Source organism: Nerophis lumbriciformis, linkage group LG05, assembly GCF_033978685.3.
Source record: "Nerophis lumbriciformis linkage group LG05, RoL_Nlum_v2.1, whole genome shotgun sequence".
Lineage (NCBI taxonomy): Eukaryota > Metazoa > Chordata > Actinopteri > Syngnathiformes > Syngnathidae > Nerophis > Nerophis lumbriciformis.
Window position 1 is genome coordinate 41,902,560 of NC_084552.2, and position 25,159 is coordinate 41,927,718.

At 40.9% G+C, this 25,159-nt stretch overlaps 1 protein-coding gene across 2 annotated transcripts; it reads right to left on the reverse strand.

The window, feature by feature from the left end:
* Positions 1-432: 432 nt before the first annotated feature.
* Positions 433-23,925, reverse strand: LOC133606388 (uncharacterized). 2 transcript variants are annotated; one of them, XM_061960262.2, is made up of 14 exons: positions 23,597-23,925; positions 9,242-9,278; positions 8,567-8,607; positions 5,415-5,478; positions 5,190-5,331; positions 4,941-5,097; positions 3,959-4,864; positions 3,326-3,437; positions 2,818-3,252; positions 2,491-2,729; positions 2,386-2,411; positions 2,138-2,312; positions 1,962-2,041; positions 433-936 (listed from the first exon to the last, which is right to left on the reverse strand). In XM_061960262.2, the coding sequence occupies exons 1-14, from the start codon at positions 23,685-23,687 to the stop codon at positions 829-831; spliced, it is 2,613 nt and encodes an 870-aa protein (XP_061816246.2). In that variant the 5' UTR covers positions 23,688-23,925; the 3' UTR covers positions 433-828. The 2 variants fall into 2 exon arrangements, with proteins under 2 accessions (XP_061816246.2, XP_061816245.2); XM_061960261.2 differs by having other exon boundaries at positions 2,386-2,414.
* Between the last annotated feature and the right edge of the window lie 1,234 nt (positions 23,926-25,159).

Sequence of the window (25,159 nt, forward strand, 5' to 3'; positions counted from 1 at the left end):
CATCCGCAAAAATGCATACAGTATATTACACAATTATTTAATACATAATAAAATAACAAAAACAATATTTGAATGTATTCATTTTTATATATTTTTAATAATTATTTGATTAGTTAGTTAAGGTAACTATTAATTAAAATGAACTTTTTTCATATTATGTATGTATTTTTTATGTGTGTACTATATCTCCAGGCACACCTTGTATATTGATGAACAAAGACGTTACAATACCCAATCAAGTCAGCTGAAGTTGCTTTTTCAGGTTTCTGAATGGCTAAAATAACTGTGAATGTGGAGATATTTTTTTTTAAAGCCACTGTTGTGGGAGTTTTATTTTATTTATTTTTTTAAACACAAGTGGGGGAAGTGTGCCTTTTGAAATATATCTGTGTTTGTTTCAACATGGCAAGAATGAAAATGATAAAAGTCAAGTTAAAAGTCATTTTTCATCATTTAATCTGATTAAAAACTGGAATGTTTGTTTGAGCAATGTGCATTTAGCATCTTAACACTAACATTGCGACCCCTTGTGTACTACATGTTGGCCTGACAACGCAGGCTACCGTGCCTTAACATGACGACACACAGAAAAGTCCCTTGAATTTCCACAAACCAAAGTGTATTCTAAACATCAACTTGTTGGACACTCATTGGACCCCAACAAGAACATGATCTTCCACCTAAAAATTCGTTGTCACCATGACAGCGGACAACATTTAGCTCAGGGTCATGGATTCAAGAAGGCGTGTTTTAGTTTTAACAAAAGGGAGAGAAATATGTGGACTTCACTCACATGTGGATGACCCCAACTAGTTCCACTTTAGCTGATCAAAGAAGACAAACATAGTTTTTGGGCACCATTCCACGTTGACTTCCCACAACTCCCACAATCCATTGCTCGTCCACAGGCTCCACCAGTGTGATGATGTCACCAGCCTGCAGGAGGACCACAAGAGTTAAAGAAGGACCAACATGGGTTGTTTTGTTTTATGATCCAGATGCTTTTAAAACAAAATGAGAAATTATACAAAGCGGAAGATGAACTGAAATGCTGAACGGAAAATTTGGAATTAAAGGGCAAGTGTGGAACATTGTTAGCCTTAATGTTTTGTTGATAGGAAGCTTTAAGAAAAAAGGAAGTAGAAATAATTCTCAAGATTGAAGGTAATTTGTGTTTGTTAAAGTGGGAAAATGGGAACATTTTATTTCAATTGACACATTTACTGGCCGAAAAATTTGGAATTCTGGGAAACATCTGAGGTAAAAAATGTATAACGAATGTGTTGGTGTCAATGGTATCAATCAAAGTTCAAAAATAATTTGAGTTTGAATAAAGTGGACTTAAAAAAAAAGTGGGACTTTTTTCATGTTGGAATACTTTGAATTAGTAAATAAATGTGAGAAATATGAAACTTGTGGGGCAGCACGGTGGTACAGGGGTTAGTGCATGTGCCTCACAATATGAAGGACCTGAGTTCAATCCCGGGCTCGGGATCTTTCTGTGTGGAGTTTGCATGTACTTCCTGTGACTGCGTGGGTTCCCTCCGGGTACTCCGGCTTCCTCCCACCTCCAAAAAACATGTACCTGGGGATAGGTTGATTGGCAACACTAAATTGTCCCTAGTGTGTGAATGTGAGTGTGAATGTTGTCTGTCTATCTGTGTTGGCCCTGTGATGAGGTGGCGACTTGTCCAGGGTGTACCCCGCCTTTCGTCCGAATGCAGCTGAGATAGGCTGCAGCACCCTCCGTGATCCCGAAAGGAACAAGCGGTAGAAAATGGATGGATGGATGAAACTTGTGTAAATTGCCAATTCATTGTTGTAGTCATTGTCGTAATTACAAAAAATATAAAACATTTTTGGGAATGTGCCAATAGAATACCTACATGTAAAGAATAAGATAATAATAGAATAAGAAGCGCCAGAAAAAACGGTGCGGCGAAATAAACAAATGAGCTTACCTTCACTGTGAGCTCATCCTCTGTCTTGGCTGTGAACCCAAACAGAACTGTGGCCATGCCCCTCCCTGAAACTGGCGGAGCTGGAAGCAGAAAAAAAATGTTTGATGGGTAATGCACATAAATTTGTATCTGTGTGTGTGTGTGTGTGTGTGTGTGTGTGTGTGTGTGTGTCATACTTTGGCAGGCCTTGGTAAAGGCGGCGGGATAAAGTCCCTCCATACCGTCCAGTCTGCCCCTCCTCCACTTTGAGTCGATATACTCGGTCACCTGGATGATTGCCCCTTTTTGGAAGGAGAGATCCTCTGCGGTCTGAGCGGGGAAATCAAACAGTGCCACCGCCCACTCCTCCACCTCAACGCATTCAAGCACAGATTAGCAGGAATAATGTGTACCGTTAAACTTCATCTTGTAGCTTTAAACTCACCTGTGCGTCTTTTAGAGACTGCGGAGCTGCTGAAGATACAATAATAACAGTGTTATTTCATGTAAATATGCAAATTCAAGTGACAACATGAAGCAGGAAGCTTACCAGGACTTCCTATCACCACCTCACGCATGATCAATGATGCCTTTTCTGTGCCCTCCGGTGGGAGAGGCTGTGTGATTTGGGTGAAGCTCAGCGGGAAGAGTCCAACACGCCCGGCTAGGTGGCCCCGCCCCCACTCTGTCCCTATGAGCTCCAAGAGACCGATGACGTCACCCTGGGAGAAGGTGAGCTCATCATCTTGCATTCCCTCGAAGTTGAACAGGGCAACGCAGCGAGGTCCACTACACATATACACACACATGTCAAAAAGTGGACAACAAAAGGAGTGTTTTCTTAAAGAGACACATGTTGATGTTTGTGGCGTGGCACCTGGTGGGAGGCGGTTCTGGATGTGTCTGTATAGTTTGCAACTCTGACTGTTTGACAACCTCCAAACTGGGTTTTGAGGGCGGGGGAACTACATGCAGGTCCATGAAACATTGCGGCTGCGAAGGGTCGTCCAAGACAATGAGGACGTCCTGTTTGTGAGACATGCCAGTTTGACAGTGGAGCACTTTGGACTCATGTTTGTCATCTGTATCCTGTGAGTGCGTTGCTGTCATGTAGCTGGTAAAGACAGGGTGTCCAGGGTGAGGGCGGGGTGGCAGAGGCGGCCCTCTCTTTGACGCCCTTTGACACTGCGCCTGATTGGATGGCATCTGTGGAGGCTGGATGACACACGAGACGCTGGTGGGAGGAGGCGGTCGGGCGGGCACAGATTTGATGGACGATGGCCTGACGGGGAGGGACCTCACACTTGAAGGCCTGTAGAGAGGAAGACTTTTGTTTGGAAGAGAACCTAATTGTACCAGAAGAAAGCACCACATATGGCTCTTACCGAGAAGGTAGGGAAGGCTGGGAGATACTTTCAAACTTTGTCGGGGCCAGTGGCGGCGCTTTGCCAAGGGCTGGAGCTGTGGAGAGGACCAGAGTGGGTTCTGTAGTGGTATCTAAAAAGACAATAAGCACATCAACGATTTGAGATACAGCGACAGTTAACACTGTTGTTTCTATGGAGTCAAGCAGCTGAGCAGTCACGTGACCCGTGTGTGGCCGACAAGAGGCTTCTTCTGACTTCACAATCAGCCAATGTTAAGGCTGCAGAACAAACTCTCACTGGCAGCGCTCATGTTTGCATTGTGTCCGTGAAAAGCTGCATTGTGCTCACAGCTTACATTACCCACAATGCACTTTGACTGTGAAAAGACACATTGTTGAAGGCTAACGTGTTACTTCTTCTCACTGAAGGCAACATGTTGCTTTGCTCGTTTTGTCGGCGAGGAAGACTCACTCCCTGTGACATGGATATGTGCCTTTATTGTAGGTTTTTTTGTGTTGGCAAACAATGGCAGATAGTTTGCCACTGTTGGTGTCAAAGATGAATGTGGTGTTTTTTGAATGCTATAAACATAAGGCAGGCTTGTCTAAGGAGGAATGGGGGGGTCAGTGTATACGACACAGAATAACTGACCTGTTAGCTGCATAGTGCTTGTTGTCTGAGCCTCCCTCTTGATGTGCTTGGAGGGTCTCAGGGGCCTTGTTGGGGTCACGTTTCCACCCACGGGGGCTCTATCATTGGGTGAAGCTATGGTTCGAGGGGCGACCGGGGGTCTGGACGGAGACTTGTCTGTGGATGGAGTCTCATTAGCGGAGGGGGGTGGTTTTGTCGATGGTAGCCTGGGGGTTGGAATGGGTGCAGGGGAAGGTGGGAGGGACTCTGGTACTGGTTGGGCATTAAATTCCTCAAGCGCGGCTTCAGTTGTCAGAGTGTTAAGTTCCCGGGGGACTTGTGAGAGGCTTTTGGGTTTAGGGGCGATGGTTGGAGGAAGTACTTTGGCAGGTTGCCTTTGGAGTCGAGGCCGTGGTCTTGGTTCAGGTTTCTTTTTGCCAACCTTCTCATCATTATGCCCCCCCTGCTGCTCCTGCGGCTCAAATGCCTGGATCCTGGCCTTGAGGGTCGCCATGTCCTCCTCTTCCTCTGATTGGCTGAGGCCGCTGTCGTCACCTGCCCCCTCAGGGAAGCCCCAGTCGTCAGCACTGAAGGCCTCCAGCAGCTCTTGAAAGTACTTACCCTGAATAACTTCCTTTTTGCTGATGTCAGCGTTAGCACGGGCGGCTAGCGTGGCCAAACCGTCCTCGCGCAGTTTGACTAAAGTCTGAACCTTGACCTCGTTGCTGACGGAGGGCACAGAGCGCCTGGATCGGGGGCGTGGCCTAGGGTGACCTACTTCGTTTATATGGGAAGTGGTACTGGGCGCTGCTTCATCAAATGCGGGAAGCTGCCGGCCACCTTCAGAAGTCGGAGTCAAAGGTGAGCCAGCATCATCCTGAGACACAGCACAGGGGAGTGGCGGCCGTGGCGGCTTGGCACGACCCGCTGAAGACAAAAACACTCTTCAGTCAGGATATGAAGGTTATAAAGGAGGCTTTGAAACAAATGAGCTCTGTCTCACCTAAAGACTCCTGACTGCGAGGAGACGATCCGGTGTCCGTCTGGGTGGAGATGGTGCTCCTAAAGGCTGGATGAGTCAAAGGCGGGGAGGGTGAAGACGTGTGCACACCCTGCTCCTGTGTCTTCTCGCGGATCACCTCGTCATAGGACGGCGGAGGCTGGGCCGGGAAAAAGACAACAAAATCGAACAAGCATAAAGCACACCAGATGTTCAACGCGACTCAGTGCAGCATCTTGGAAGCTGTGCTACCTGAACGGATGGCGGAATTGTCGGACCCCAGATTTGTGCAGCTGGAGGAGGAGGCGGCGGGAATGCTCCAGGCAACCAGGAAGTGGTAGGGAGCGGTTCAACTGACAGTATGGTGATCTCTGGTCGTCTGGCGCTAGATCCCCTTATCAGGAAGTAAATGAAAATAATTTCAAAATATGATGGCGAGAAGATGGCAAAGTAAACGTCTGTCTATCGTCGTCTTACCTCCTGCCTCCGTCACGGAAGCTGTCTCGTGGTGCCTCGGACAAAGATGTGGGCCTGTTGGTGGCTGATTGAAACAGGAAACTTCTCAAATAAAGTCCATACAAAAGCATTGATGGGTTGCAATCACATGACCGAGAGGTCATCTCAGGGCGTTCAATCGTTCGCAACTGGACTGCTCGGTATGTCTTGGAAGACGTTTCGCCGCTCATCCAAGTAGGCTTCATCCGTTCGTGCTCCTAGACTTAAATTGGTCGGATCAAGTTCAACAGTTGGTGCCAAAACCCCAAATAGTTCTACTCCAAAAACCAGGAGAGTGTGCCTGGGCAAGGATGGTTTCGCCCGGTCGTAGTGAGAAAAAAACAACTGTTTTAATGCAAACGAGCAAGGTCTGACAATTTTAGTAACTTTACCAGTGGCAGTAGCTCGACGAAGAGGGCTGTGCGTAACTGGCAACCTGGATGTGACACACTCACAGACTTTTTAATTGGTCAAACGGTGGACAGCGGGGCGTCGAAATAAAAACAATAACAATTTTTTGGGGCTGTAAATCTAATTTTGAAATGAGCATATCCCGGCTGAACTACTGTTATCAGTTATAAAGTTATTCGAAAAGAACATGATTGCAACAATAGTTCAGGATATCACTCACCCACTACACCAATACATCATCCCACTACCATCAGGGCGCAGGTACAGAACAATCAAATTCCGGAGGGCCCGCCTCAGGAAAAGCCTGATCCCTGCAGCTATAGCCGCCCTTAACAGCAGGCCCGGCCGACCTGTCTGACAAGCCTGTAAATGTGTGTTAGTCATGTATGATGTCTTTTTGTTATTTTTTTTGTGTGATGTGTAATGTCTAGTGTTTAAATGTACGGCAGTGACAATGAATTTCCCCAAGGGGACCAATAAATCTAATCTAATCTAAAATTAATGCCTTTTGACCTATCAGGGCTATTTAATGATGACTTGACATGAAATTATTACATATGGCACCTTTAAGGTAGAAATGCACACCCCGATTCAATTGTATTCCACAAGATGGTGAAAGTGATATTTTTAACAGCCATTTCCTTCGACACACTTTCGTTTTTTCCCTGACTTTATTACATTCATGAACCAATTATTTCTGGACTCTATTAAAGCCCTTTCTTATCTCTCTATTAGAACGACTGGAACACCCAAAAACCGAACAGCAATAAGGCATTTTCTGCTCAAACTCTACACTCACTCTTACTACGCTCCAGCTGGTTGACCATCATGTGAATTAAGCCGCAAAGGAAAAAACAGACGTGACGTCATATGCAACCCAGCAATTGAGACAAAGCCTTAATGAATTAGGACCTTAGTCCTCATTTGTCAAAGGATGAAGACATTTGACGAGGGCTGCTAAGGGCATTTTTTATTATACTTAACAAGCTGCATCACAAAAACGCTGCCATCATACTCAAGGACTCACACTGCACTCCCTGGACACGGGTCTATGTGTGAAAAAATTGTTCCAATCTCAATTATAAGCAAGAAAAACGTTTTTATTTAAAAAAAAAAAAAAAAAATTTAAGAAGCATGCAGCCTTATCTAATTTACTTGTGCCCCAGTCCTGTGGTACCTCGGTTTTTGTTATTAATCCATTCCAAAAGATCTGTTGAAAACGGAATCAAACGATAACACTTCTCCCATAAGAAATCCAACTAATATGTTAAAGACACCCAAAATGTTAACACAAAAGACACTTTTTATAGAGAATAATTATACATGCAGAAAACAATGCACAATAAATATAAATGACAAATGAATTGGATAAATTAACATTTAAAATCACTGTTACCTTAATTAAAAGATTTGTGTTGGCGAAAGACGGTGATGAGTGGATAGGGATGAAGCAATGTAACAAGACACACAGACGCCACCTTTGTACTTTACCACAAGTTCTTTCTTGAATTCAATACTGTTTCTCATCTTTTCTAAATCAAAATACTGGCACTTGCAACTTTATTTGGTCCTATTGTTTGTTTTTTTTGCAGCTGTATTTAAAAAATACAGCGGAGACTTGTGGTGTCATTGTGTTACCAAAGAAACACAGAGTCAACCGGTGACGTAGCAGTGTAGAGTGCAATCTCGATTTACAAATTAATTGCTTCTTGAACAGGGTTTGTAAATAGAAAAGTGTGTATATTGAAGCTAATTTCTCTCTAAGAAACAATGTACACATGAATAATGGGTTCCAACCTTGACTAAAGTCCATATTTTAGTAAAGGTTTGTACACTTGAACAAGGTTCGTACAACAAAGATTATTCCTGTTCGATCTGTGGTTCGCAAATAAACAAAAGTGTGTATTATGAGGGGTTCGTAAATCAAGGTTTTACTGTATTAATAACACAACAAAATCCTTTGTTTGAGCACTCAATTCTGCAGAATGATAGGCGGGTAAACGGGCAAGTGTAAGCTACTTTTCTGAGACCTTTACTATATTCGGTGCACATAGTCAAGTTGAAATGCGCAGCGCTCTTATTGTGAAGGCCTGAATGTGTTGTTTGTCTTTGAGCTGGATTGTTAGGAAGTGAGACTGAGCTGGATGTCAATAAAATTATTTCCAAATTCATGGCTGTCCAACTTCCTTCGCATTAAGTTTTGACGTCAGCAATCATCCATGTAAGACTCTCGGTTACACTAGTTTGTTAAGCACAATTGTAGCTACTTTCCAAAGCTTTACAAAGCTTTACAAACCGCGCTGGATCTCATACTGACATCTCTGAATTCTTAGGCCAGTGACTAGTGCTGCAGGGCTGGACAGAGTGAATGACCACTGACTGTTATACAACATTTGGTCGTAGGATAACTGAGACAGGGTACAAAGCTCAAGATATACTTTTGGCAATCATATTCATCGACAAAAAAAATTAGACGTAAGGAAATTGAAGTAGTATTGTACTTTATGTGAGCGAGTGTAACGGAGGCCAGCCAGTGCCATGTGTATATTGGTAAACCTCACTCCCTGACAACATTAAGAGCAGTGCTGGTTACCGCTTTAATAGGTTGGGCTCTTAGCTCGGTAGCTTGCATACTCGCCTCAAACATAGGTTCGAGTCCCGGGCGGAACCAGGCGGAATACATGAGCTGGAAAAGAAGCTAGTTAAAGAGGCGGAGGACTCACTTCTCCTGAGGGCTGCTTTCAGGGACCACAGTGGACCTTGACTGCAGAGAAAGAAGAAAAAGACGCTTGCTAAGTCCAAGATTTCAGCCTAAGTCATCAAACAGATTTAAAGATGTTTTGGGAGGTCTGAAAGCCTAGAAAAAAAAACCTGTTGCTAAGCAGATTAGAAAAGGTCAAATTTATGTACTTTTTTTCTTTCCAACTTGGTCTCATTCGATTGAAAGCGTGGGCAGATGTGACGCACCGCAATACACAACAGCCATGTGTGCACTAACAACACTCACACATGCTCCAGTTCACTGTTTTCCCCCATAAACACACACTGACACGTTACCATGCCGACCAGCCGGCGGAACAAATACTTTCAGGAGTGTGTCAGAGCCAAAAGAAAGGGGGTGAGGGAGATAGAGACACTGCAGAATAGACAAAAGTTTGAAGCGCAACAAAAGACAAAAGCGGGTATGAGGAAAGTGTTGCTAACATTGCCGCCACTTATTAACATTGCATTCATAATAACACACCAAATATTGTTGTACAACAACCTCACGTAGCCTGTGTTGACTTTTAACACACACACACACACACACACACACACACACACACACACACACACACACACACACACACACACACACACACACAAAGGCATTGCAAAGTTTCAGTAAAGTGTTGTACCTCAGACGATTTTCTGGTTTCCTCCTGTCAGGATGACCTGCGGGGGACAGATAGAGACTGAGACAGGAAGCATCAACTGATTAATCAACAATGACGTCACTAGCTGTTGATCATCCACAGGCCATCCTCAGGAGGTCTGCTTAAGAAACCTTCCACGTTCCAAAATTATATTTTAGTCCAAGGCAGCCCAGCCCGTCTTCTGCTCAAACAAACCTTGACAGATTTTCTTTGTGTCTTTCCTTCCACCTCTGTCCTCCAGACAGTGCTGGCAAACTTTCCTACAGGAAGCTGTGCTGTGATTGGCTGCGGCGGGCGAGTCATCATCGCGCCCGCTTTAACATTTCCAGATGTGCTGCAGCAGCACTGGAGTGTAACCCCTCCCTCCAAGTGCACATTTGAGGCTCAAGATCGCCTGTTTGAGATGGTTCAGTGGTGCTGAGTCGACACAAAGAGCACAAAGCAATTCTAGTAAGGCAGGCAAGGATGTCCAAAGTGCAATATAGGGGCCATTTACAGCCTGCAGCTTGTTTTTGTTTTGTTATTGGCCCTCGACATATCCTAACAATAAATGTAATTCATTATTATTGACATCCTTAACCCACTACTAAAGCTCGCTCATACCCTTCTATCTTCTCCTGGTAGCTCGCAAAAAAATCCTGTGATTGGTCGGCTTTTAAACACGGTTTTCTGCGTGTACACTCGTTCAGAAAGCATACAGCCCACCTTCACAAACGCCATTCGATCAACATTTGCAATAAAAGTGACAGATTGAAACAGATCAATTAGTTCCAGCTCCAATAACACTCTCTTTTATTCTTTAATCAGCATCATTCACTAGTGACAAAGAAGCTAACAAGCTAAATAGATGACGAGTGTCATGGTTGCTAACTGAGTTGGAAAAAGGAAACAGCGTCCCTTTAGTTTCGGCGCAAAATTGCAAGGCATTTCCTGATGAGGAACACTGTATGGTTCACGACGGCTTTTGAAGGAAGCAGTGGCAGAAGCATAGTTTAGGATGTGGATGTTTTGCTCAGATAGCTTAGCATGTATTGACTTACACTCGATTGTTTTTAGCATCTTTAAAGGGGAACTGCACTTTTAGGGGAATTTTGTCTATAATTCACAATTCTTATATGAGACAAGAAGAACACATACATATCTTTTTATCAATGCATTCTAACTTATAAATTAAAGGAGCCATATGTAATAATAATCAAGTCATCATTAAATGGCCCTGATATGTCAAAAGGTATTTATAAATCATGTTCTTTTCGCATACCTCTATAACTGATAATAGTAGTTCCGCCGGGATATGCTCATTTCAAAATTAGATTTGAAGCCCCGAAATCTTGTTATTGTTTTCATTTCAAGGTCCCGCCCTCTACCGTTTGACCAATTAGAAAGTCAGTGAGTATGTCACACCCAGGTTGCCAGTTAAGCACCGCCCTCTTCGTCTAGCTACTGCCACTGGTAAAGTTACGAAACATGTCAGACCTTAGTAAATTTAAAAGGCGTCGTTACGATTCTGAACTTATTCATGACAAAGCCACGAACAAAACAAGTATTTGGTATCGGGGATACCTTTGAAAAATGGAGAAGATTAAAGGCGGAGAAGATTTTTTTCATCTGACACCAAACTTGCTAATTTCCTCCTTGATAGGTAAGTAAGGCATTTACGTTTTCTTATTACTTGTAATAAATGGAAATGGACCTTTCGTATGTAAACTATATTGTCCAATAAAGTCTATGATCTTGTCTAACAAAGCTAGTATGTTCGTGCAACAAATGCTTAGTGTGGTGGTGCTCAGCTCCTACTGTAATGCTTAGCATGCTAGCTCGGTCAATGACACATCGACATATAGGCGGGGGAAATATATGCCTGTTAGCCTGTAAGTCCATGTGTATTCGAACTGACAGTGCAAAATATATTTTCGACAAATAAAACCTATGTGGATATGGGTAGTGTCAGTGCCTATTTTGTTCTCAACAACATTAGCACGGCTGTCATCATGGCAATGTGAAAACGTATGGAGACAGCCAAATCACATGATTAAAGAATTCCTCATTCGTGTAGCCTATAGCCATACCTTGGTAAAATGGCTCCTCTTTAGTTTTGAGCGTACATTAGGCTGCTAAGCATGCTCTACTTATTTTTACCAGTACAACCATTGCTAGTGTTGGTTGTAGTTCGTTTTAGTCTTTGTTTTCTGATAGTACTGACAATAACCATATGATTGCCATTTGTTGTGATATTGTACGCAGGCATGATGTACTTCTTCCAAAAAATAGCCTAATTCTGTGTAAAATGTGTTGGTTAGACATTTATTATTGACAAAATGCTTGTCTATTCAGCTATGATGGTCGCAGCACCTCAACCCCTAGTAAGAGGCAGTGAAAGTTTGAAGTTCCTTGGAGTAGCCCAGTCAATCGAGCTGGATTCGGCTGCGTATCTGGCAACCTCAGTCATGGCGAGATGGAGGGGACTACAGAATTTTGACCGTGACTGCAGTACCATTTCTGGCCGCATTATTACATATGACTCCTTTAACGTAAATACAAGTCAGCTTACAATAAAGCTAATCAGAGCCATGATGTCATTGTGTCTATTCTGCCCATAAAACCCTGTAAAAAAATTGTATTTACATTTTGTGACCTGAATATTAACCAAGTATTAGCAATATTGTTATTATAAGCGCTAACATTAAGTACCTACATTCAGGGGCGCATTGATCAGAGAGAGGTAACTATGGCTTATGCTGCTGTAGTGACATCAGCGGGGGTGCTGCTCTCCCGTCTCTCACCTGGTGAAAGTTAATTCTAGATTATAAATTAGGGCTGCATGATTATGGCAAAACAAATTATCATGATTATTTTTGATTGATATTGTATTAACAATTAATTATTAATTATTCATTCATTTGAAAACATGAGTATTTTGTGGACCACCAAAACTTGACTTTAAATTTTGTTTTAAAAACCTGGATATAAACTAGTAACAAATAAACCACAACAATTAAAATAAAATAATAGCAATAACAGTACATTTAAATAACAATTGCAATATAAAAAACAATAACATTCAGTTTTTCCTTCTAATTTACAATTATTTTACCACCGTAGAGTGTGTAAAATAAAATTGTATAAAACGTTTGTTAATTAAATGCAAACATCCTTACACTTATTTTAAACACAGTATTTTACGTCAAAGCATATTCCATCCATCAATTTTCTACCGCTTGTCCTTTTTGGGGTTGCGGGGGGTGTTGGAGCCTATCTCAGCTACAATCGGGCGGAAGGCAAGGCATATTAATCATGTAAATTTATCAATAAGTGCTTTAAGTACATTATGCTTGTGCAAGGTACTTTTTAAAACCTTTATTTTGTTAGTGCAGTCAGATTGGCTGTGGCACACTGCACTATTATTGTGAAGGGAGGAAATTAGTTTTTAGTTGTTTTTTTCATCAAATCTAGGAGTCAGCTCGGTGTTGCAGTGTAATTACGAATTAGAATGCATTAAAAAAGAAAAATGTATGTGTTCTTGTCTTACATAAGTATTGTGAAAGGTAGGCAAAATTCCAAAAAAAGTGCAGTTCCCCTTTAATGTACAATGTAATGTACAGTGTGGCCCGCCTGCAACCTGTACAGATATGTGGCCCTCGGAGAAACATGTTTGCACACCTCTGCCCTATTAAGAAAACAACACCAGGTATGCTCCTTATTAAGCCTTGTAAATAGCTGGAACACCTGCTAAGTCAAAGACAAGCAGAAGTGTCTTTGAACTAACGCTGACTCACGGCTGCAGGGCAAAAGACGACAATCTGGCTAGTATGGTGACACAGAAAGTCCCCAAGAGTCAAATAGAACCTTGCCGGAAGACAGTCGACCAGATGTCACGTGAGTCAGCTTTGACCCTGGATTGGCGGCATGCCCACATGTCGGTTGGAGGACTTGAAGCGAGGCGGTGACTTGCTATAGTCTCTTATCAACTCTCTTAGTTGTTAATCATCTGCTCAGCTGACAGCCGATCCAATGACTCAAACTCTCCAGTTGTAATGGTACTAAAAAAAATGGTACTAAGAGAAATGTAGACCTTTGACAAGTCGCCCCATAATATAAAAAGGACAGAACCGTTGGCTATAACTGTCAATAATAATTACAACCGCAAGAAAAGTGTTGTGTCCAAATGTAATACTTGGGTGAGTACTAGGCCTGGGACGATAACACATTTTGCTAAACGATATATTGTCCCACAATTGATCATCAGCATCACTTTGAGACCAAATTTAGCACTAATGTAATCATAAAAATATGTATAATAATACAAAGGAAAGTAACCCTTTTAAATACAAACAACTTTTATTTCGTATTACTATTTTTTACCACTCTAAATGGAGTGTCAAGAACTTTTTTACTACCCTAAAGATGTAGACATCCATCCATGTTCTACCACTTGTCCGTCTCGAGGTCGCGGGGGTGCTGGAGCCTGTCCTAGCTGCATTCGGCAGAAGGCGGGGTACACCCTGGACAAGTCGCCACCTCACCGCAGGGCCAACACAGATAGACAACCTTCACGCTCACATTCACACACTAGAGCTAATTTAGTGTTCTCTGTTCGCAAAAACTGGAATAACCGCGTCGGGTGGTTTTGCTGTATTATCTTTTTTGTTCCGACAAATTTGGCATACTTCCTCATTCATCTGTGTTAATGGTCTTATCTTGCTCACTCATTTGAAGCTGAAATATTCCCACACCGGGGAATATTGGCTTTGCAGTCATCTTTTTTCCTCTTAATGTGTGTTACCTTGCAGGGCTTAAAATCCCTAGCAAATGCTCTCTGTTAATGCATCCTGTGCACGCTATAAATCAAATCAAATCAAATCAACTTTATTTATAAAGCACATTTAAAATTTACCACAGGGGTAGCCAAAGTGCTGTACAATGGGCAGGTTAAAAGATAATACGAGTACCGAGCAAACACAACACAACACAATAACTATAAGCCAGCGGTCTCGTCTCCACCCACCAAGACAAAGATTGACTTTAAATTTAGTTTTAAAAATCTGGATATAAACTAGTAACAAATAAACCACAACAAGTCAAATAAAAATAATAGCAATAACAATACATTTAAATAACAATAGCAATATGAAAAACAATAACATTCAGTCTTTCCTTTTCTCTTTAATTCAGTTTTTTACCTTTCACACTTATTTTACCACCATAGAGTGTGTAAAATAATATTTAATAAAATATTTGTTAGTTAAATGCAAAAATCCTTACATTTATTGGTGCAATAAATTGTGTACAGTTTATAAATCGTTTTTTTTCCTTTTTTCGAATGTTATATTTTCATAATCGTGAGAAGCCATAATCAAATCGAAATTAAAATGTGATTAATTGTCCGGCCCTATTATAAATCATGCCTCTCACCAGGATAATAAGATGATGTGGACATAAACCAAGAAGTCTATTCCCTCTGACAGCCAACTAAGACCCGGACACTAAGACAAAGATTGTAGAGGAGGACTAACAAGGGGATTCACTCTGTTCGTTTATTATGCAATTGAATGAATGCGAAAAAAATATATTAAAAAAAGACAAAAACACACACAAACCCCCAAAACAATTGGATGAAAGAAATGCTGAAAGTTTCCAGAACTAAACGGAAATTACCAGGCAGGCTACCAGGGGCACGAGACCTTAGATATCTGTCTTTAAAGACGTAAGATTTTACAGTATTATAGAGCAACATAATTGTACTGCCAAGTGTTTAACAAAGACAAAAAAAATAATACTTTTCCCTTCTTTTCTTGTTGATATGGTAGCCTGGCTAACCTCTCTTTTGCTCAAAAAAGTTGTAGCTATCTCTTATCCAAGGGTTCTTAATATTTTTGACCTCAGTGCCCAACATTTCCACAACAAAGGGGCACAGGGCCCACTAAGGTATTAAAACTGAATTAGTAATTTTACTGTTGATTTTAATGGTATTCAATAATCGTATCTAACCTACTTACAGCTTGCTTCCTGTTTGCTCTATATCTCCTCCCTCTTGGAGAGATTTTTAAAGGGGAACATTATCACCAGACCTATGTAAGCGTCAATATATCTTGATGTTGCAGAAAAAAAGACCATATATTTTTTTAACCGATTTCCGAACTCTAAATGGGTGAATTTTGGCGAATTAAACGCCTTTCTATTATTCGCTCTCGGAGCGATGACATCACAACGTGACGTCACATCGGAAAGCAATCCGCCATTTTCTCAAACACATTACAAACACCAAGTCAAATCAGCTCTGTTATTTTCCGTTTTTTCGACTGTTTTCCGACATCATGCCTCGTCGGTGTGTTGTCGGAGGGTGTAACAACACGAACAGGGACGGATTCAAGTTGCACCAGTGGCCCAAAGATGCGAAAGTGGCAAGAAATTGGACGAAATTTGTTCAAAATACGAGGGTGTGGGGAAAGACGACGAAATGGTCAGTCGTTTGTTCCGCACACTTTACCGACGAAAGCTATGCTACGACAGAGATGGCAAGAATGTGTGGATATCCTGCAACACTCAGAGCAGATGCATTTCCAACGATAAAGTCAAAGAAATCTGCCGCCAGACCCCCATTGAATCTGCCGGAGTGTGTGAGCTATTCAGGGACAAAGGACCTCGGTAGCACGGCAAGCAATGGCGGCAGTTTGTTCCCGCAGACGAGCGAGCTAAACCCCCTGGATGTCTTGGCTCACACCGTCCCTTATGCCACCGAAGATGATCAAGAGAAGAATATCGACCCTAGCTTCCCTGGCCTGCTGACATCAACTCCAAAACTGGACAGATCAGCTTTCAGGAAAAGAGAGCGGATGAGGGTATGTCTACAGAATATATTAATTGATGAAAACTTTATTCATTACTCGCGGTTTTACGTAAATTATTATACATAAACTGTGTTTACCAATAATTTAGCTTAAAAACATTTATTTTCTTCAATCAAAAACAGCACATTTAAAATGCTGAAATCGTGGAAAAATATATGTTCTTAGCGCGCCTGAAATGGGCTGTCTGCACTCTCAAACTGCATGTTGTTGTCAAATGTATTTCATGTGGTGTAAACCTAGTTCATAGTTGTTAGTTTCCTTTAATGCCAAACAAGCACATACCAATCGTTGGTTAGAAGGCGATCGCCGAATTCGTCCTTGCTTTCTCCCGTGTGGCTGGCTGTCGTGTCGTTTTCGTCGGTTTCGCTTGCATACGGTTCAAACCGATATGGCTCAATAGCTTCAGTTTCTTCTTCAATTTTGTTTTCGCTACCTAGCTAATGTCGCTATAACTTGCTGTTCTATCCGCCATGTTTGTTTGTATTGGCATCACTATGTGACGTCACAGGAAAATGGACGGGTGTATATAACGATGGTTAAAATCAGGCACTTTGAAGCTTTTTATAGGGATATTGCGTGACGGGTAAAATTGTGAAAAAAACTTCGAAAAATAAAATAAGCCACTGGGAACTGATTTTTAATGGTTTTAACCCTTCTGAAATTGTGATAATGTTCCCCTTTAAGAGGCATGGAGTGTCTTATCACTTTTATGCAGACGACTGCCAAATTTATATGTTGATTTCAAAAGGCCACGGCCCCCTGACACCCCTTCTCAACTGTCTATGCGACGTCAAGGCTTGGTTAGCCCAGAATTTTTTAATAATGAATGAGGGAAAAACGGAAATTTTAGTTTTTGGTCCGGCCCTCACTGACTTGTGACCATTGCAAAATGATGTGCGTCCCAAAGTCACCAGCCTTGACGTCACTATAGACAGTGATTTTAAACTTGACAAACAAGTCAATAGCGTTTTAAAATCCTGTTTTTATCATTTTCGTCTTTTAGCAAAGGTAAACCGTTTTTATCTTTTAACCTTTTTGAACAAGTCCTACATGCTTTTATTTCAAGTCACCTGGACTACTGCAATGCACTTTATGCTGGCATTAACCAAAATGCTCTCTCCCGGTTGCAGTTAGTCCAGAACGCGGCACTTTTAACAGGGGCCAGGAAACACAAGCATACAACCCCAATTCTTGAGACTTTGCACTGGCTCCCTGTTCATTTTAGAATTTATTTTAAAATTTTGCTGTTTGCTTTTAAAGATTTGCATGGACTGGCACCTCATTATATCTCGGACCTCATCCAAATTTACACTCCTGCGCGCGCTCCGAGTTCCGAGAGCCAGCTCCAGCTCGTGGTGCCCAAGACCAGACTTAAAACCAGGGGAGACAGGGCCTTCTCTGTGGCCGGCCCTAAGCTCTGGAACACTCTGCCCCTCCATGTTCTAACTGCTCCCACAGTGGAGTGTTTTAAGTCTCGTCTTAAGACCCACTTTTATTCTCTGGCTTTTAACACTACGTGAGTTGTGTGATCCTCTATGTTTTTAAATTTTGATTTCTATTTATTGTTTTAATTGGTTTCACCCTTTAAAATCGTTTTAATCATATTTATGTTTATATTGTTTTTGTATTGGTTTTATATATATATATATATATATTTTTTTTTAATTCACTCATTGGTAGGGCTAAGGATAATATTTGAATATTGTTTTTAATATTGTTGTGCAGCACTTTGGAAACATTTTTGTTGTTTAAATGTGCTTTCCAAATAAAGTGGATTGGATTGGATAAACAGGATAAACCTTGTCAAATGATATGACAGCATGTGTTAATTACAAAAAATATTATCAAAGCTCAGATCAGGCTGATTACAAAAGTAAAAATATTAATCAAATATACTGCAAAAGAAGGGACTCAAACTAATGAAAAATAAATGTACATACAATTACACTGTGCTAAACTGATTTGAGTCTAATTAAATTAATAATAAATAATGATAACTCATCGCAGGGCCAACACAGATAGACAGACAACATTCACACTCACATCCACACACTAGGGTCAATTTTTAGTGTTGCCAATCAACTTATCCCCAGGTGCATGTCTTTGGAAGTGGGAGGAAGCCGGAGTACCCGGAGGGAACCCACGCAGTCACGGGGAGAACATGCAAACTCCACACAGAAAGATCCCGAGCCCGGGATTGAACCCAAGACTACTCAGGACCGACTTGTCCAGGGTGTACCCTGCCTTCCGCCCGATTGTAGCTGAGATAGGCTCCAGCGCCCCCCGCGACCCCAAAAGGGAATAAGCGGTAGAAAATGGATGGATGGATGGATAATTCAGGCACAAATTAACATAAAGCTTCAATATTTTAGTCATATATTTTGCATAGAAGCAGGGGCGCCGAAAAGGGGGGGTAAAGGAGACGGATTCTAGGGGCCCAAGATGGAGGGGGGCCCAGAGAGGCCCCTAATGATGATGAAATTATAATACAGAAAAAATAATGACACTGTGTTGGGGGCCCTGTAAAGATTCTTTTCATGGGGGCCAAAATCCCTAGCGGCGCCCCTGCGTAGAAGAAACTTCTCTATGACTTTAGCTCCAGACTTATTCTGTTTGTTTGATATTGTTATTACTGCCACATGTGGTGGAGAATTGTATTAAAACTAGACAGGCCACAGCTGAGAAACAGACATTTTTGCGGGGGTAAAGTTCCCCCTGTGTTTCCACCAAAAGTAGATTTAGTTATTGTAGGAACCTTCCGGAGTTCCTCCTAGCGAGGTGGGTCTTTCCAAAGCGACCAGGAACCTTTTCGGGGATGGGCTGAAACTTCTCTTTCAAACCCACAACGGCCATTGGAATATACGCAGCTACTTGTTTATTTCTTATTTATTGTATATTTCTATTATAATAAACTTGTAAAGTGAAAAAAAAACGAAAGGAGCTTTGTAAGTGCAGAACGAATGCTTTGTGCTGAAGAACGCTGATCAGTGGAACTATCTTGCCGTGTTTTTACTCAGCCGTAGTCTTTAAACTACAATATATGCAGTTTATTGTTGTTTATTATTGTTACAAACTTCATTTCCATACACGAAGCTACGAGAAGTGGGCGGACTTGTTTAAAAATATTTACGGAGGAGTGTGAAGCTGGACTCGAAGCAACAACCTCAGCTGCTTACTACTCTGACAATTGTGGGGGGGAAAGTAGGCTGCACACGAGTGGAACAAATGTAAATAACATTAGTTACTAACTATTTAATTTATCACATGTTGTACAAGTAATCAGTGACACTCCATTTGTGTAGTTATTAGCCTCAACCCGAGTGAACAGAATGCTAATGCTCTTCGTGTTGTCGGCGTGAGATAAACACTGACATGTAAAATTTATTGATTGTTATTTACAGCTGAAATGGACCAAAATGAATTGCCCGACCCTCATGAATTCATCTTTTACTGAGGGGACGACTTTCTGACTGTTGGACATTGCGGACAAAAGCCTGACTTTTTACAAACAACTGGGTACACTTTATTTTATAAACATTCTCCTTTTGTATATGATTGCTTTATATCTAATTTACTTACTTTTTAGTAAAATAACTCTGAGCTAATATTGTCCGTTTATTTACATGGTATCAGTGTAGAAATATACTCAACCATTCCTCCATGTGTACAGCTCTGGTAATGGGTACATTCGCACCCACCTGCACAAATGTACTTCAAAATGTAACAATCAAAATAAATATGACATTTTTTTGTTTACTGGGGCATGCATATATAATATGCATTCGTTTGACCATTTAAAATCAAGGATAATAAAAAGGAGATGCTTGGAAATAGCACAAAAATGCCCCATAAACTTGGAAAAACGCGATTCAAAGCGTTACATTTTGATGTAACCATCATGGGTGTTCTGTTCAGGTATATTTATTTTATATTTTGATAAATCATCATATTTATGTATTACTAAATTTAAATAGGTATTGATCAATCTTTAAGCTGTGTGTATTTGATTTCAGTTTGCTTTTGACATCTTATTTAGAATTGTAGTTGAAACTTTTACAACCTTGTGTTGCCCTCATGATGGCGTAACCAAACTAGATTTAATTTAATGATTTATTTTGAATATTTATTCCCTTATTTACATTTAGTATATTTAAATATTCATTTATAAACATTGAATACATTTCAAATATCAATAAAATGCAATTGCCTTCATCTTATAGGGTAATGTTTAGTTACACCAAGTCATGAGCGTAACACTAAGCTTCATCACTTTGACTTGTAATATCTCTAATTCTGGTGGTGTTTTATGCTTTTTTTCTTTTTGGAACATGTACTATACATATAATACAATAAAGTCCCATATAAAATTATGTTTCTAGCAATACTTTAATTTTGCCTTTGAAAGTAACACTCCAATGTCCATTAGTGGAGCTGTACTACCCTTACGTCATCAGCCTTAATTGTATAAACTACCCTGAACTGTGAAATGCGGTGGAAACACAAATCACACACTTCTCCAGGAACCTATAGATCCAGGAACTCAAGTTCCTGAACTTTTGGTGGGAAAAGGCCTATTGTCTTAAGCAGTTGTTTTGCTCAGTGGCCTTGTGGTTAGCAGGGGTGTGGGAAAAAAATCAATTAGAATTCAAATCGCCATTCTCACGTTGTACGATTCAGTATCGATTCTCATTTTTCAAAAATCGATTTTCTTCCCCCGCTCCCGGAAATGTGTATGTGCCTTCTGGGCTACCGTAGGTATTGCGCAATAAGCAGCGTGGCCACCTGGTAGCTAGCTACAAAGGGGAGTGTAGTGTTGTTGTGTTGCCGCTATAATGCAGGTAGAAGAAAAAGACACCGAGCAGCCTAAAGAAGAAATACAACCGCCTCCGCGGACTTTGACAGCAAACGTTTGGAGATACTTTGGATTTTAACGTGGCAAGAAAGGGCTTGACATGACTCATGCAATGTGCAGACTTTGCAACGCTAAAGTTAAGTATTTTGGGAATACTTCAAATCCCTGCGCTCACTTGGACAGACAACACCCAGAGTTATCAGAGGAAAAGGATCATCCACTAACAAAACCGGCAGCTGATCAACGCACATTTCACCAGTTTAGAAAATGACTACCCAGTTCTGAACGGGCAAAGAAGATAACCAGATCCATCGCTTGTTTCATTGCAAAAGACCTGCGACCATACAGCGCAGTGGAGAGAGAAGGCTTCAGGTTCATGATCAAAACTATTGAGCCACGGTATGACATCCCATCACGCTCGGTTTTTACAGACAATGTGGTACCTTCACTTTACAGAGAGACAAAGCTAAAAGTGGGGGAAGCTGTGACTAAAGCTAGCAGAGTAGCTAGCAGACATTTTATACTGCTTTTGTGTTTTGTTAAGAAAAAAAGAGACATAACTAACTAGTATTTGTGTAATTTTATTTTTGGAAGTGGCATGTCCTCAGAAATATGAAGGCAGCTAGCCTAAGCTCATTTGATCTATGAATAATTTATTTTGTTGTTTTACACAAGGAAGTAGTTCGTAATGAACAGTTAAAGTATTATTGTATAATTTATGGTAGTGTTTGGGCAAGTTCTGTCACAGACTGACAGCTAGCCGAGCCTACCAATTGTATTCTATTGATGTTACAGTCACAGGAGTTGTAATACTGTATTTTATTGTTCTGGTAACTGAGTGAGTAGTAACTGAGTGTCAAATTCAGCCAGACGTTAAAACGTTTTGTTCTACTTAAAATGTGTGCAAGCATGAATATATCAGACAACATATTGTTGTCTTGGATTTACATTTGTGTGTTTACATTATTGCAATCAGTTGATAAAACATTGTCCTTTACAATTACAAAAACTTTTTACAAAAATCTACTACTCTGCTTGCATGTCAGCAGACTGGGGTAGATCCTGCTGAAATCCTATGTATTGAATGAATAGAGAATCGTTATGAATCAGAAAAATATGCTTTTTCTATTGAGAATCGCGTTGAATCGAAAAAAATCGATTTATAATCGAATCGTGACACCAAGAATCGATATTGAATCGAATCGTGGGACACCCAAAGATTCGCAGCCCTAGTGGTTAGTGTCCTGAGATCGGTAAGTCGTGAGTTCAAACCCCAGCCGAATCATACCAAAGACTATAAAAATGGGATCCATTGCCTCCCTGCTTGGCACTCAGCATCAAGGGTTGGAATTGGGGGTTAAATCACCAAAATGATTCCCGAGCGCTGTTACCGCTGCTACTCATTGCTCCCCTCACTTCCCAGAGGGTGGAACAAGGGGATGGGTCAAATGCAGAAGGTAATTTCACCACACCTAGTGTGTGGGTGACTATCAGTGGTACTTTAACTTTAAGGGTTTGTGATTTGTTGTTTTAAAACAAAATGTGTAACATTTTTATTTATCAAGCTCAAATCAAATCAAGCTTTATTTACAAAGCGCTTTTCATACATAAAAGAAATGCAACGCAACGTGCTTTACAAAGTTAAAAACAATACCCCGGTGACCCATATCCCCCATTGTCACATACGTACTCACGGACACAGATACCAAACACAAACACACACACAACATACACACATATGCAACTATATGGACCAATGATTGTATGGTTGAGTACAGAGGAGACATGCGAGTAAACACTATCACAGGAGGTCATCAGACCATGGCCACCAGGACGCTAACACAAAGCAACCCCACAAGCACGGCCGATAATCCCTGAAGCAGATGGCTCATCTGAGGAACGTTGGAAAATAAAAAATAATAAAACTTGTAAAATAGTAAGAACCATGTGTAGAGATAAAGAATACAAGTAAGAAATATGAAGATTAATAGAAAACAATATAAAAAAATAAAAAAAATTTAAAAAAAAAAAATATATATATATATATATATATATATATATATATATATATATATATATATATATATATATATATACATACTGGAAATTAATACAACTAAATAAAATATTGCATAATTAATAGGATAAAAAGTAAAATACAAATGCCTTCAATAAAATAATTAGGTAAAAGCCAAATAAAAAAATATGGCTCTTAAGCCTGCTCTTAAAAACATGAACGCATGTATATGTATTTGTTTAACTTCTGTCACGTTTTAGTGATTGCAGCATTATTAATTGTTCTGCATGTTCCTCCGTCCTACACAGCCATGGTCAGTCAAGAGCTGAAATGAAGGACTTTTATGAAGGTTCTTGTCTGCTGTTGCCAGCAGAGCCTGCTGGGGGCGCAGGTGTATACCAGACAGTCGTTTAGTTTCGAGCGATGCACTTTGTTTATTTATGATCATATTTGTATATTTATATTTGAGCGTCAGGTTCTTCAAAACAACCAAAGTGTAGACACAGAACAAGTAAAGCAACACAAGACGAACATGGGGAGGAAAAGCGGTTTCGCCCGCACTCGCATACTTATAAGTTAGCATTTTGGGTGCACAAATATATTCACTTTATTCTTTTTACCTTCGGCGCTGTTGGACTGGCGTCGGAGCACACGTTCTCCAGCATTCCTCCTCATGTTTTCCTCCTCTTCCTCCGACCGAGCCTCGGCCATGTCTCGTCTCCGGGTCGGTGTCGGTGTCGGTAGGTACCGACGTCGCGACAAGTCAGAACCTTCCACACGACGTTCACTTTAGCCCAAAGACACTCGGCCTGGCTTCTTCGGCCGACAGCGCCACAGTTATCAAGCAGTCCTTCAGGCCGAAAGTCAGCGGTTGCCCGCAAAACCACTTGTTGTTGTGTTGACTTTCTCCAAGTTTCTACCGCGTCAACGCCAGCTTCAATGAGCGTCTAGTTCCGCCAGTGGCCGCTGTGACGTCACGTATGTAAATATATATGATATCACATGCATATAATTGTGCATTGATATCAAATAAAAATAAATACCACGTTTCAATAGAGAGCTCATATTTTGTCATGGAAAAACATTTTTAAAAAAGATAAAATGGCAGCAGTTTCAACTTTTTGCCACGAGAGGGCAGCACGAGTGCACCTACTGACACGGTGACGTCACTTTATCAAGAACATTTGAAGTGTGCTTTAATGTGCATGCGAAGCATTTGGAACGACAAGAATGTTGAAAAAGGTATTGCAAGAAATGTATTCTTTATTTTTCTCACACGACCTGTGTGCTTTTGTTTGTCAGACTAGACCGTTTATGTTTCTATGGTAACCAACTCTTTCCGGGTCAGCAGGGGAATGTGTGTTTATCTTTGTGTGTATTAGAATGCCTTTTTGTTGTCACTATACGCAGGTACAATGAGATTAAAAGCAACTCCAGTATCAGTGCGACAGTCTACAAATATGCAAAACATAGGAAGGAAAGAAAAGAAAAACAGTGTAAAAGGAGATAAGGTGCACAGTCCAGTCCTGAGAACGAATGTTCTGAATGTGTTGTTTAAATATTAAATATTATACTACTATTATACTGCATTCAGACGGTAGGTGGAAAGTAAAAATTGCACACAGAGAGGTGCTCAATTATAAAATCAGTCAATCATTGATCACATTGATCACATTTGAATTTGAATTTATTGATGGAAGACCACAAATCTCTCAGAATTTACAATATTTACAATAGAATAACAAAATGCAGTAAAATAAATATAATACTATTAAATTTAAAGGCAAGATGAATGGCTCTCGTGTGTGAATGTGAGTGTGAATGTTGTCTGTCCATCTGTGTTGGCCCTGCGATGAGGTGGCGACTTGTCCAGGGTGTACTCCGCCTTCTGTTCGAATGCAGCTGAGATAGGCTCCAGCACCCCCCGCGACCCCAAAAGGGACAAGCGGTAGAAATGGATAGATGGATGGAAATTAAATTCCAACCAAGGACATACTACATACAGTGGCATTCAGTTTTAAGATAAACAAAAAGAGACATTTTGTATGTATGTGTTTGTTTACTATTTAGGGAGGACAGAGAAGAAAGTGATTAAAAACACTCTCCAATGACGCAAATGTGCCGTAAGATTCTGCTGGGGGCGGGCTGTAGTAACTCGTGTGGGCGTGGCCATGTGTTACCTA

Bases quoted from the DNA above. Each gene is read 5' to 3' on its own strand.
- LOC133606388 (XM_061960261.2), bottom strand. From the start codon at position 23,687: ATGGCCGAGGCTCGGTCGGAGGAAGAGGAGGAAAACATGAGGAGGAAT. The intron at 8,608-9,241 runs GTACAACACTTT...CTTTCTCTGCAG, and splicing joins AAACCAGAAAATCGTCTGAG to TCAAGGTCCACTGTGGTCCC. The intron at 2,042-2,137 runs GTATGACACACA...TTCTGCTTCCAG, and splicing joins CTTTACCAAGGCCTGCCAAA to CTCCGCCAGTTTCAGGGAGG.